The 13,075-nt window shown below is 35.6% G+C and overlaps 1 protein-coding gene across 3 annotated transcripts in view; it reads left to right on the top strand.

Annotated features, from left to right (window-relative positions):
- Window positions 1–13,075, top strand: part of PTPN2 (protein tyrosine phosphatase non-receptor type 2) — a 142,618-nt gene that overhangs the window by 38,016 nt on the left and 91,527 nt on the right. For all 3 annotated transcript variants that reach the window (XM_028523917.2, XM_036009349.1, XM_036009348.1), the window contains exon 2: window positions 10,128–10,218. In XM_028523917.2, the coding sequence (XP_028379718.1) occupies window positions 10,128–10,218 (91 nt within the window). The remainder of the gene's footprint in view (window positions 1–10,127; window positions 10,219–13,075) is intronic.

Genomic DNA, 13,075 nt, shown 5'->3' with positions numbered 1-13,075 from the left:
CACAACCAAGATTAGAACAACAATAATTTACAGACAGAATAACACCCAGAACTGACAGAGGATTTATCTGAATGGAAGTTGGACAGCCAAGAAGTTGAAGTAGACCCGTACATCCAGACTGGTAGGAGATGACGAGCCAAGCGGGCATGGGTTGGCGGTGCACAGAGGTCGGGGAAAACTTGGCACGAAATAGGCGAGAAAGCCATCCGGCATGCAAGAACACAGCGATGGTCCCTGAGTATGCAACCTGCAGCTGGCAGACCCAGTGACGTGGAGATTGTAGACCCGGGCAGAGCTCACAGCCCAGGATCCCAGAGAAGGGACTGAGATCCCAGGAGAACGGAACTACCGCCATTATTCCCTCCTGTCCCCGCTCCCGCCCCTGCCCCTGCCCCCACATATAACATCACAATCTAGCAACTGGGGTGCCCAGCCCCGGTGAACTCTTAAGGCTCTGCCCCCCACCGTAACAAGAGTGACCAGACCGGAAAAAAAAAAAGGAGAGACAGGGAGAGATATGTTTCCAACAGAACAGATCAGTCCCCCAGGACTCATCCTTTTGAGCGACCAAGAAATAGTCAGTCTATCAGATGCACAGTTCAAAACACTGATGATCAGAAAGCTCACAGAATCGGTTGATTTTGGGCGCAATTTAGATGAAAGGATGCAGGTTACCATAAAAGAGATGCAGGAAGATAACACGGAGGAGAGCCAATAGTGAAAGGAAGGAAACTGGGTCTCAAAACAATACAGTGGACCAGAAGGAAGATAGAATCAACCAAGCAGGAAAGCATGATGAAATAAGAATTCGAAAAAACGAGGAAAAGCTTAAGAGCATCCAGGACACCTTTAAACGTTCCAACATCCGAATTATAGGGGTACCAGAAGGGGAAGGGGAAAAGCGACAAATTGAGCACGTATTTGAACAAATAATAAAGGAGAACTTTCCCAATCTGGCAAAGGAAATAGTCTTCCAAGAAATCCAAGAAGCTCAGAGAGCCCCAAAGAAGTTGGACCCAAGAAGAAACACACCAAGGCACATCATCATTACATTAGCCAAGGTAAAAACGAAGGAGAGAATCCTAGAAGCAGCAAGAGATAAGGGGACAGTTACCTGTGAAGGAGTTCCCATCAGACTGTCAGCTGATTTCTCCAAAGAGACCTTACAGGCAAGAAGGGGCTGGAAAGAAGTATTCCAAGTCATGAAAGACAAGGACCTACATCCCAGATTGCTCTATCCAGCAAAGCTCTCATTTAGAATGGAAGGGCAGATAAAGTGCTTCTCAGATAAGGTCAAATTAAGGGAGTTCATCATCACCAAGCCCTTATTTTATGAAATGCTAAAGGGACTTATCTAAGAAAAGAAGATAAAGAAAAGACATGTATAGTAAAAGGACAGCAAACTCACAATTATTAACAACCACACCTAAAGCAAAACCAAAAGAAACTAAGTAAACAACTAGAACAGGAACAGAACCACAGAAATGGAGGGCACATGGAGGGCTAGCAGCAGTGGGGTGGGAGGAGGAGAGAGGGGGAAAAGGTATAGAGAATAAGTAGCATAGAATGTAGGTTGAAAATAGATAGGGGGAGGGCAAGAATAGTACGGGAAATGTAGAAGCTAAAGAACTCATAAGTATGACACGTGGACATGAACTAAAGGGAGGAGTATTTGGGTGGGAGAGGGGGTAGAGGGTGGAGGGGAGAGAAGGGGGGAAATGAGACAACTGTAATAGCATAATCAATAAAATATATTTTTAAAAAAGTAAAAAAAAAAACCTATATGTTAATGTCTACTTTTCTGTAAAAAGTCCAAAAAATTTACATTATCTCTGAATTGTATGGTAGTGAATAATTTTAATTTTTGTTGATCTACAGAGTTCTAACTTCTGACAGTGAACATATATTAAAATATTTTTTCTCTTCTAGCAAATCACATATAAAAAGTCCAAGTAAAGTACTCTGTGGCCACTTAATGTGGAGACAAACAGCTGTATTTACTTAGATAATTTCCTGAGGAAATTGTGTTACTGTTCAGTCAATTAATGTGTGTGATGAATCATTAGAAGGTTAAATGACATTCTATATATTCTTGTCTTAGAAGACAAACAGATAATACATTTTAGAAATATTTTTCATTAAAATTTAAATATTTGCACTTTTAAAATAAGTATCAGCTATTGGAAACTTTAGTTTTGAAAGAATATGAGGTAAGGCTAGATGCATGAAATCTTAGCTCATTAGGGCTAACAAGATGGAAGAGGAGCCCTGGCTGGTATGGTCCAGTAGACTGAGTATCACCTATGGACTGAAAGGTTGCAGGTTCAGTTCCCCGTCAGGGCACATGCCTGGGTTGTGGGCCAGGCCCCCACTTGGGGGTATGTAGGAGGCAGTCAATTGATATTTCTCTCACACATCAGTGTTTCCCTCTCTCCTCCCTCCCCCCTCTCAAAATAAATAAATAAAATATTTTTTAGAAAGATTGAAGAGGAAATTTTCAATCACTTAAGAGACCAACATTTTTCTAGGCATATCCATTGAAAACTAAATGTTTGTATTTTGAAGTATATAACTTAAATAATAAAGATATTTAGCAGAAAACATTTATTTCACCTCCAGTAATTATGTGTGGTATAATGAACTTTTTTTTCCAAAGAGTTTGTAATTCAGACTAGTTGTAATGTCATTAGTTAGTTTACAAGCGCTGTCTCTAAAAGAAATATGTATTAAACACTGCTTGGTCCTACATTAAAAATTTTTTAAATATCATCTTCTTACTTTTATAAAATGAATAGCTTTTAAAACCATTTTTTCCCTTTTTGTCCAAAACATGTTCGTGTTTTATATTCAGGAAAATGAACTTGGATTTAGGTAAATGATTTCATGTGGGGCTTGTATAAACTCTCCATTAAAGCTTCTGTCAAAATATAAGCTGTAGTTTACTATTAATTGCTGTGACTGGCATTGAAGAATACATCAAGGATAGGCATGGTTATTGCTTATGAAATGAAGAGTAGCTGAATGCTTAAAAAGAGTGTCTTATTCTTGAATTTCAGCCTAGAATTATGTGAGCCTCTGCAAATTTGTTTGTCTAGTAGAGTCAGTTTAGCATCTTACCTGAAAACATATGTCAAAGTAAGTTTCAAGAGAGATGAAATATTATGTGTATAAAATATTTTAAAGAGGTGAACTAGTAGGAGAGAGTAGATACAAATAAATAGGTTTAGATTTAAAATTAGAATATTCTGCCTGGAAATAATTAATTATAAGGCCATTGGTTGGAGTGGATCATTTTATAAAGTTATACAAATTAGGCTTCTTAAAAAATTTCTTTAAATAAAAATTAGCCTCCTAATAAATAAAATTAGCCTCCTAATAAACAGAGAGAAGGCTGCCACATTTATTTAAAATTTCCCAGAGAGGCTGCCAAATTTATTTAAAATTTCTTTAAATAAAAAGTAGCCTCCTAATAAACACAGAGAGGCTGCCAAAATGAGGAGACAAAGAAACATGGCCCAAATGAAAAAACAGGTCAAATTCCAAAAAAAAAAAACTAAACAAAATGGAGAAAAGCAATCTATCAGATGTAGAGTCCAACACACTCATTATAAGGATACTCAAGGAACTTAGTGAATACCTCAACAGCATAAAAAAGATCCAGTCAGAAACAAAGGATCTACAATTGAAATAACATTGTACAGAGAAACAACAGTAGTGTATGAAGCCAAGAATCAGATCAGTAATTTGGAACATAAGGAAGCAAAAAACAACCAATCAGAACAACAAGAAAAAAGAATCCCCCCCAAAATTGATGATAATGTAAGTAGCATTTGGGACAATTGTTCCAACATTTGCATCATAGGGGTGCCAGAAGGAGAAGAGAAAGAAATTGGAAATCTATTTGAAAAAATAATGAAAGAAAACTTCCCTTAGTTGGTGAAGGAAAGAGACATGCAAGTCCAGGGCACAGAGTCCCAAACAAAATGGATGCAAAGAGGACTATTCCAAGACATATCCATAATTAAAATGCCAGAGGTAAAGATAAAGAGAGACTCTTAAAAGCAGCAAGAAAAAAGCAATTAGTTACCTACAGGGCAGTTCCCATAAGACTACCAGCTGATTTCTCAAAGTAACTTCACAGGCCAGAAAGGATTGGCAAGAAATACTCAGTCATGGAAAGTGGGGACTTAGAGCCAAGATTGCTCTACCTTGGAAGGCCATCATTTAGAATCAAAGGGCAGATAAAGGGCTTCCCAGACAAGAGAAAACTAAAGGAGTTCATCATCACCAAACTATTATTGTATGAAATGTTAAAGGGACTTATTTAAGAAAAAGAAGATGATCAAAACTATGAACAATAAAAATGGCAATAAACACATATCTACCAATGATTGAATCTAAAGAACAAACTAAGGAAAGAAGAACAGAGACAGAATCATGGATACAAAGAGTCTTTTGATCGTTGCCAGATGGGGTTGTGGGGGAATGGGTGAAAAGGTAAGGGAATTAAGAAGTACAAATTGGTAGTTACAGAGTAACCATGGGTATGTAAAGTACAGTATAGGAAATGGAGTAGCCAAAGGACTTATACGCATGACCCATTGACATAAACAGTTATGTGGGGATTGCTTGAAGGAGTTGGGGGTGCTGGGTGGAGGAGAGAAAAGGAGGAAATATTGGGACAACTATAATAGCATAATCAATAAAATATACTTCAAAAAATAGGCTTCTTTGGAAAAAGGGGTGATGAGGAATCTGACTATAATTAACTCATGTATATATAAATTTCAAATACAGCTAAGGAGCTAAATTAAAATTTCCCCCAAATAGCAAATAGTGGCTCAGTTCTGTTTATTGATTTGTTATTCCTCTGTATTTATCATATAGTATCATTCCAAGAGACTGTGAACTTATGCTATTGCTGACATGACATGAGTACTTATTTTTTAGATGGCTGCATAATATTTACGGGTTTGTAGGATGATTTTTTTAACCAATCTTTTCCCTGTCATTGGATATTTACATTATTTCTAGTCTTGCAACATGTGCATGAGTTACCTATTTTTTTGGATCATTGCCTCTATAAAATTAAGTAGTGAATTAATTATTCTTAGCTTTATCGAGAAAAATCATATAAAAATAAAATTTTTAAAATTTGGTTAAATTATTAAGATAAAGATAACTTCTCTTCAATTTAGCTTTCATTAAAAGTAAGAGTTGGCATTAGATTAGAATAGTATTGCTCAACTGGGTGTTAGTGGGTTATATTTGTAGTAAATGTTGCTGTCCAGGGACAGTTCGAAATTCCTGAAGAGACTTTTCTTGGTCATAGCTGGGAGGTAGGGTGCTACTGATGCCTAATGATAGAGGCCAGGGATGCTACTCCTAAACATTCTGTAATTCACAGGATAACCCCCCAATTAAGAATTATCCTGCCTGAAATATCTGTAATGCTAAGGTTGAGAAACCTTGGATCATCAGGTTTTACTGCTGGTAGGAAACATTCTTCATCTAAATGTTGAATACCACTGTAGACTGGGTCCTCTCTGCTATAGTAAGGGAGTGTTTTAGGATCAGAACTTCAGTAGAAGCTGATTTTGTCTAATGTGATAGACCTAGTGAATAGCTCAATGCTTGCCTTCCCATTACCATTTTGAGAAATACTGTGTATTTTATTGCTTACAAGAAGTTCTTATAAAATTATTTATTTTTATGTGTTGGTTAGTCCTGAATGCTTTATCAGTGTCAGACCTCTTTTTTGTTTTGATTTGCTTATATTGTGTGTGTTATTTACAGACTTGCATCTAGCTTCATGGGAAAGAATATCAAGCTTAATATCTGACATAACAAAGAGGGGCTTATTTTTCTCATGTAATGAAAATTCTGAAGGTGGGAGACCAGAGCTGTTTCTGTGGCTTGTGATGTCATTGATTACCAGTTTTCCTCTATTTCTACTTAGCCTTCCTTAGAATATGCTTCTTATCTTGTGGTCACAGGATGGTTTCTGCCTATTCCTACCTCTCATCCCTCCACATCAAAACCTGTACTGCGGGCAGGCAGAAGTGAGAATGACATGGATCAGCTGAGCCAGTCCTTTCTATAAAAGTTTTCTTGCAACCAAATCCAGAAATTTCTTCTTATTCCCATTGGCCAGAACTGTGTTTCATGACCATTCTTATTTCTCCTGGAGGCTGGGCAAATGCAGGTTTTTTAGTCAGGCTTATTTTAAGTCAGAAAATAAAACCAAAAACCTTTAGTTAGAAAGAATGGATATTGGAACGGGCAACTAATAATATGTACCTTGGAAGCCACTTTTTAAAGTGTTGGGGGTTCTTGTCTTCCTAGATGCACTAAAATAAGAACAAATCGTAACATTGGAGATTTGAGAGAATGGACTCTGTAAGAGTTTTTGTTTTTGTTTTTGATAATTGAGAAAACAAAATGTATATCTTAACCCAAAGTACTTGGCTGTTTTAAGGTTATTTATAAATTAAAATCTCTTCCCTTCCCCTATACTTGAAACACACTCTACTTTATGTTATTTTTTGCAATATCAATTATGATTTATTATAGTATACACAAATAAGTGTGTTTCTTTAGGCTAAAAACTGGAGTCTACTGACAAATAAGACTTAACTGTGGAAAATAGGTGTATATGCATTAGAAGTATTGAAGAAGAGCTGGTATAATAGAGTTCTACCTTCTTTGCCCATTGTTAACTTTTTAAATTAAAAAATTATATATTCTGGATATTAATCTTTTATCAGGTATTCGATTTGCAACTATTTTCTCCTATTCCATGGGTTGCAACAACTTTCTGATGTGATTTAAACACTATAGGCATGATATATATTAATATTTATTAGTATTTTAGCTAGTTTATTTTAAAATAGCATATGAACTAAAGAATACATGAATGAATATGTGGTTTAAAATTCAAATGGCACAAAAGGTCTCTAATAAAAAGAAGTTAAAAGGACAGAAGTTTACTTTGGAAAGAGAGAGAGGAGTAAGGTAAAGCCTTTAGCTGTATCTGATGTTTTATTCAGATATGTCAAAAATGCTAATCATGTTTAATCTCACTATAGGTAACATGGCTGTCATATTATCTATATTTTCCTGTTTGTAATATTTCACAATTAAAACACTTGTAGTTACATAAATCTCTCAACTTCCCCAGATGTCCTGGTCCACAGTATTCCTCCCCAGAAATTACTGATTTCTTATCTCTTTCTAGAATTACTCATTGTATTCTCAGGCATATTTGTGTTTGAGTAGAGTTCCTCCCATCCATGAGAGCATACTTAACATATTCTTTCTACATTTTTTTCACTACATAGTATATCTTTGAGATTGTTCTGTAACAGTGTATTTTCATGGTTCACATGTACAATATTCCAGTGCATTGGTACATTATAATTTACATCACTACTTCATTCCTCAAGGACATTTAGGTTGTTAGTTTTTCACAATTATGTAGAGTGAATATCCTTGTGCATAATTATTTGCACACATGTATGTGACTATATGTGAAATAAATTTCTGGCAGTGAAATTAGTGGGTCAAATTTATGATCTTATCAAATTGCTCTTAAAAAAAAAACATATTGGTAGACATTCTGCCAATATTATGAGACTGTTTTTCACTCTCTCCTCACCAGCATAGTATTAATCAGAATTTTTTATTCTTGCCATCGTGTTTCTCTGCAACTTAATACAGAGGAGCTGTCAACAGAAGAATTATGTTTTAGTATTATTTTAAATTAATATTTTCCTTTTTAATAGTTACTAACTTACAATATAAAATATTACCTGTTACATCACTTTGTAGAGTTTTTACTCTTCATAGAGTGTTTCAGGTAATGCAAACAAATATAAGCCTATACTTGAATGTGTTTAATTTTACATAGGAAATTTATTATTTAACATTTTAAAACATTTATAATTAATCTGTGGAAATAGTTGAAGATTTGTTTGCTTTTCAATCAACCACAATAATTTGTTATAATGTACTTTAATGGAAAAGTATTTGAAACTGAAATGTAATATTGGTGACTAACTTATGTGAGGCTGGTATAACTTTGATACTAAAACTGAATAAATCATTAGAAAATAAAATTAATAGTCATTTCAACATAAAAACACAGATATATACATGTTTTTATAATGGTGGTACACCCAGATAATGTAATGTTATTCTCTTTTTTTTTTCTAGAATGCTATTCCCCACTAAAAAGACAGGAGCTTGTAAACCATGAGAAGACATTGAAGAACCTTAAATACATTTTATTAAGTGAAAATCTATTATTGTAATTCAACACATTACCAGATTAAAGGAGAAAAGTTATAGGATCATCTCTGTGAATGCAGGGAAAACACCGAATAAAATTTAGTACTTATTCATGATTAAAACAAAAATTTTTGCAAACTAAAAATTGAAAAGAAACTTCTTAACCTGAAAAGAGTATTCACCAGAAACCTAAAGCAATGTTACATTTTGTGGTTACACTTTAGAAGCAGTTCATTCAAAATCAGGGCCAAAAATATTTATTTGACTATGAATAGGAGGTCCTAGCCAATGTAATTAGATTAGAAAAAGAAACAAGGCATGAGTAAATATGACACATGAATTATAAGGAAGAAAGAGAATTATCACTGCTGATACTGAGAAATTCAGAACCAACTACAAAATACTAGAGAGCTCAGCAGGATTGCTAGATGTGACAGTAGTATTAAAAAGTCAGCAAAAAAAAATAAAAAACAACCTAATTATAACATGTAGTGTGTATTTCTGTTTTTCTGTGTGGCAGGTTGCATTTTCCCAAATGATCATACCAATATATCTTGGATCTCATGTGCTCTTTGCGTAATGTGACTGAGATTCCTCCTATTGAGAGGGGTCTGTGTCCCCTTCTCTTGTATTTTCAAAGGCTGAATGAATGAGTAAAAACATGAACTAAAAAACTAACTGTTCTAGGGCTGATGGGGTGGTGGCAGGCAACAGGGTAGGGAACCCACAGTAAGAATGTTCGTCAATAAATGACTGGAATGACTTATTTATACTTAATTTGTAGAACTATCTGGTGCCTAACCTTTAAAGTGCTTTTTCTCACATGTGGTAGTGTGAGCAAAAGTCCAAATTTTTGCTGTTAATGCACAATTTTGGGGGTACGTTTCTGTTTTTACCTGAATTCTTAGAATTATATTTCTTTTTTTTTTAAATTTCATTTATTTATGTTTTTAGACAGAGGAGAAGGGAGGGAGAAAGAGAGGTTGAGGAACATCAATATGTTGTTGCCTCTCAAGTGGCCCCCACTGGGGACCTGGCCCACAACCCAGGCATGTGCCCTGACTGGGAATAGAACCAGGGACCCTTTGGTTCGCAGCCCTCGCTGAATCCACTGAGCTATAACAGCCAGGCTTAGAATTATATTTAATATGAGAGAAAAAAACTGCTGATGTTGGAAACAAGTAGCAGAGTGCCTAATGCAGGCATAACCTCACAGAATTTCTCTCATAATGGAATACAGCAAATGATAAGTGTCATAAAATGAGGCCTCAGGCCTAGTGGTTGTTGCTAAGCATTTATGGCTCTAGAAGTAAAATTTGAGGATATTTCTGGATTTCATTACATGTCATGAAGATGAATAAGTAGATTAACATTTTAAGGTAGAAACTGAAATACAGATAAATATTACTGAGAGTTTAGTCAGAAATTTGGGTATGATGTAATCTTAGATACCTCCATTGCATTAATTCTACATGACATGAAGTGTTTAATGTTGCCTTGTAAAGGTTGAATATAGTGTGACATTAAATAAATATATCAAGAGCAAAGACTTTGGTGCCTGAAGGACCTTGGTTCAGTCCTGGGGTCTACCACTTAATAGCTTTGTGACCTTTAAACAGGTTGTTTGACTATCATCCCTCACATGTAAAATAGAGAACATAATCGTTCCCATTGGTATTGTGAGAATTGAATGAGATAATGTAGATGGTGTGCTTTGCATAGTACTTGACATATTATAAGTGTTCCATAAATGTTATTTTGGAAACTGGTTAGGAAAGTACCTGTTTTGCTATATAAAATTTAAGAAGAATATTAAAATATATTTTTGTTGTTTTAAGGAAATTCGCAGTGAGTCCCATGACTATCCTCATAGAGTGGCCAAGTTTCCAGAAAACAGAAATCGAAACAGATACAGAGATGTAAGCCCATGTAAGTACCTATGGGTTTGTGTGCATATTTATATTTGTTGGCTTGTTTCAGGAGTCAGGATACAGTGAAAAAGGTTTGGGGTCAGGGTTGATAAGTACAGTAGTAATTTTTTTTAAAGATTACTTATTTATTTTTAGAGAGGGAAGGAGGGGAGAGAGACAGACAGACAGACAGACATCAATGTATGGTTGCTGGGGGCCGTGGCCTGTAACCCAGGTATGTGCCCTGACTGGGAATCGAACCTGCGATGCTTTGGTTCGCAGCCCACACTCAATCCACTGAGCTATGCCAGCCAGGGCATTAGTAGTAATTTTTTATATCAACACAATACACATTCAGAGCATAAAATACTAGAAGGAAAAAATTACCCAAAATGATTTCAATTCACACAGCCACCATTATTTGATATTTTTTCTTTCTTTCTTTTTTTAATTCATCAGGATTTTTAAAAAATATTTTATTTATTTATTTTTACACAGAGGGAAAGAGAGGGTGGAAGAGAGGGAAAGAAACATCAGTGTGTGGTTGCCTCTCACACACCCCCTACTGGGGTCCTGGCCCGCAACGTAGGCATGTGCACTGATTGGAATTGAACCAGCGACCCTTCGGTTTGCAGGCTGGCCCCCAATCCTCTGAGCCACACCAGCCAGGACTATTTTAAGATATTTTCTATCAATCTTTTTTCTTTTCTTCATAATTTTCTTTCTTTAAAATAATTTAATCTTATATGTGTATATGCATATTCATGTATACATACTTTGTTTTCCTATTATTCCATAGACTGTATTAGTATTACTTAAATATTAATTGGTATAGTTTGTTTCTTCTACCCAAAATTACAAAACTAGTATGTACTTATTGTAGAAAACTTAAAACACAGAACTGTTTAAACCCCACAATCTAAAAACAAAATCTTTTGGGTTTATATTCTTTTGATATTTTCTGTCAAACTGTATACACATATTTTCTTAAATTCAAAATTAGAATCTTGCACATACTAATTATAGCTGTTGTTCTACTTAACCATTTTCGTACCATAAAGTCTTTTCAGTGGCTCTCCTAGTGCCTTTTGATAATGCCATTCTTTTCACATAAGAGTCCCCTGTGGATCATTGTTTAGATTCTGATATATATACACACACCAACACCCACAATTTTGTGACCAGTTGTAATACCAAGGTTTTCAATATGTGTTCATTATTAAGTGATTTTATTTTTTGTTCTGATTGATATCACTTGTTCAGATATTAAATTAGTTGTCTTACCACTCCAAAATGTTTCCCCATGTTTGATTTTAGTGGGCTCAACTTAAGTATTCTCTTTTAGGGCTACTTTTTAGTAGGGACATTTAAAAAAAATATTGAATCTGTTGCATTTTGGTTTCAGCTTGTTTGTGTCATTGTTCCTTTCTCTAGTTGATGAGGATTTGGTATTAGTGTGCCAAGGCTTCCTGTATAGGCTAAATAGACTCACTTTATTCAAGGCCATATTGTGTACCTTTATAGATGATGCATTCCTTTTTTAAAGTATATTTTATTGATTATGCTATTACAGTTGTTCCATTTTTTCTCCCCTTCTTCTCTCTCTGCCCTGCACCCCCGCCTCCCTCCAACATTCCCCCCTTTAGATCCTATCCATAGGTCATGCATATAAGTTAGTTGGCTTCTCCATTTCCTATACTATTCCTGACTTCCCCCTGTCTATTTTGTGCCTACCATTTATGCTTCTTATTCTCTGTACCTTTTCCCCCATTCTCACCCCTCCCCCTCCCTGCTGATAACCCTCCATGTGATCTCCATTTCTGTCATTCTGTTCGTATTCTAGTTGTTTGCTTAGTTTGTTTTTAGTTTTGATTTTTAGGTTCATTTGTTGATAGCTGTGAGTTTGTTATTTTACTCTTCACATTTTTTTATCTTCTTCTATTTCTTAGATAAGGCCCTTTAACATTTCATAGAATAATGGCTTGATAATGATGAACTCCTTTAACTTGACCTTATGTGGGAAGCACTTTATCTGCCCTTTCATTCTAAACGATAGCTTTGCTAGAGAGAGTAATCGCAAATGTAGGTCCTTGCCTTTCATGACTTTAAATACTTCTTTCCAGCCCCTTCTTGCCTGCAAAGTTTCTTTTGAGAAATCAGCTGATAGTCTTATGGGAACTCCTTTGTGGGTAACTCTCTCCCTTTCTCTTGCTGCTTTTAAGATTTTCTATTTATCTTTAATCTTGGGTAATATAATTGTGATGCAGCATGTGGGCATGGATATAAACTGGGAACACGCCTTGGTGTGTTCCTCCTTGGGTCCAGCTTCTTTGGGACTCTCTGAACTCCCTGGACTTCCTGGAAGTTTATTTCCATCACCAGATTGAGGAAGTTTTCCTTCATTATTTGTTTGAATAAGTTTTCAGTTTCTTGCTCTTGCTCTTCTTCTGGCATCCCTATGATTTGGATGTTGGAACATTTAAAGTTGTCCCAGAGGTTCCTAAGCCTCTCCTTTTTCTGAATTCTTTTTTCTTCATTATGTTCTGGTTGAATGTTTACTTCTTCCTTCTGCTCCAAATTGTTGATTTGAGTCCCAGTTTCCTTCCCTTCACTGTTGGTTCCCTGTATATTTTTCTTCATTTCACTTTGCATAGCCTTCACTTTTTCTTCTACTTTGTGACCATACTCAACCATTTCAGTGAGCATCCTTGGTTACCAGTGCTTTGAACTGTGCATCTGATAGGTTGGCTATCTCTCGATTACTTAGTTCTGGTTTTGGAGCTTTGATCTGTTCTTTCATTTGGGCCATATTTTTTGTCTCTGCATGCCTGTTACTTAGTAAGTGACAGAGCCTTAGGTATTTGTCAGGTTGGGTC

The sequence above is a fragment of the Phyllostomus discolor genome, chromosome 9 (assembly GCF_004126475.2).
Source record: "Phyllostomus discolor isolate MPI-MPIP mPhyDis1 chromosome 9, mPhyDis1.pri.v3, whole genome shotgun sequence".
In the NCBI taxonomy this organism is placed as follows: Eukaryota; Metazoa; Chordata; class Mammalia; order Chiroptera; family Phyllostomidae; genus Phyllostomus; species Phyllostomus discolor.
This window is presented reverse-complemented; position numbering and strand designations above follow the sequence as displayed.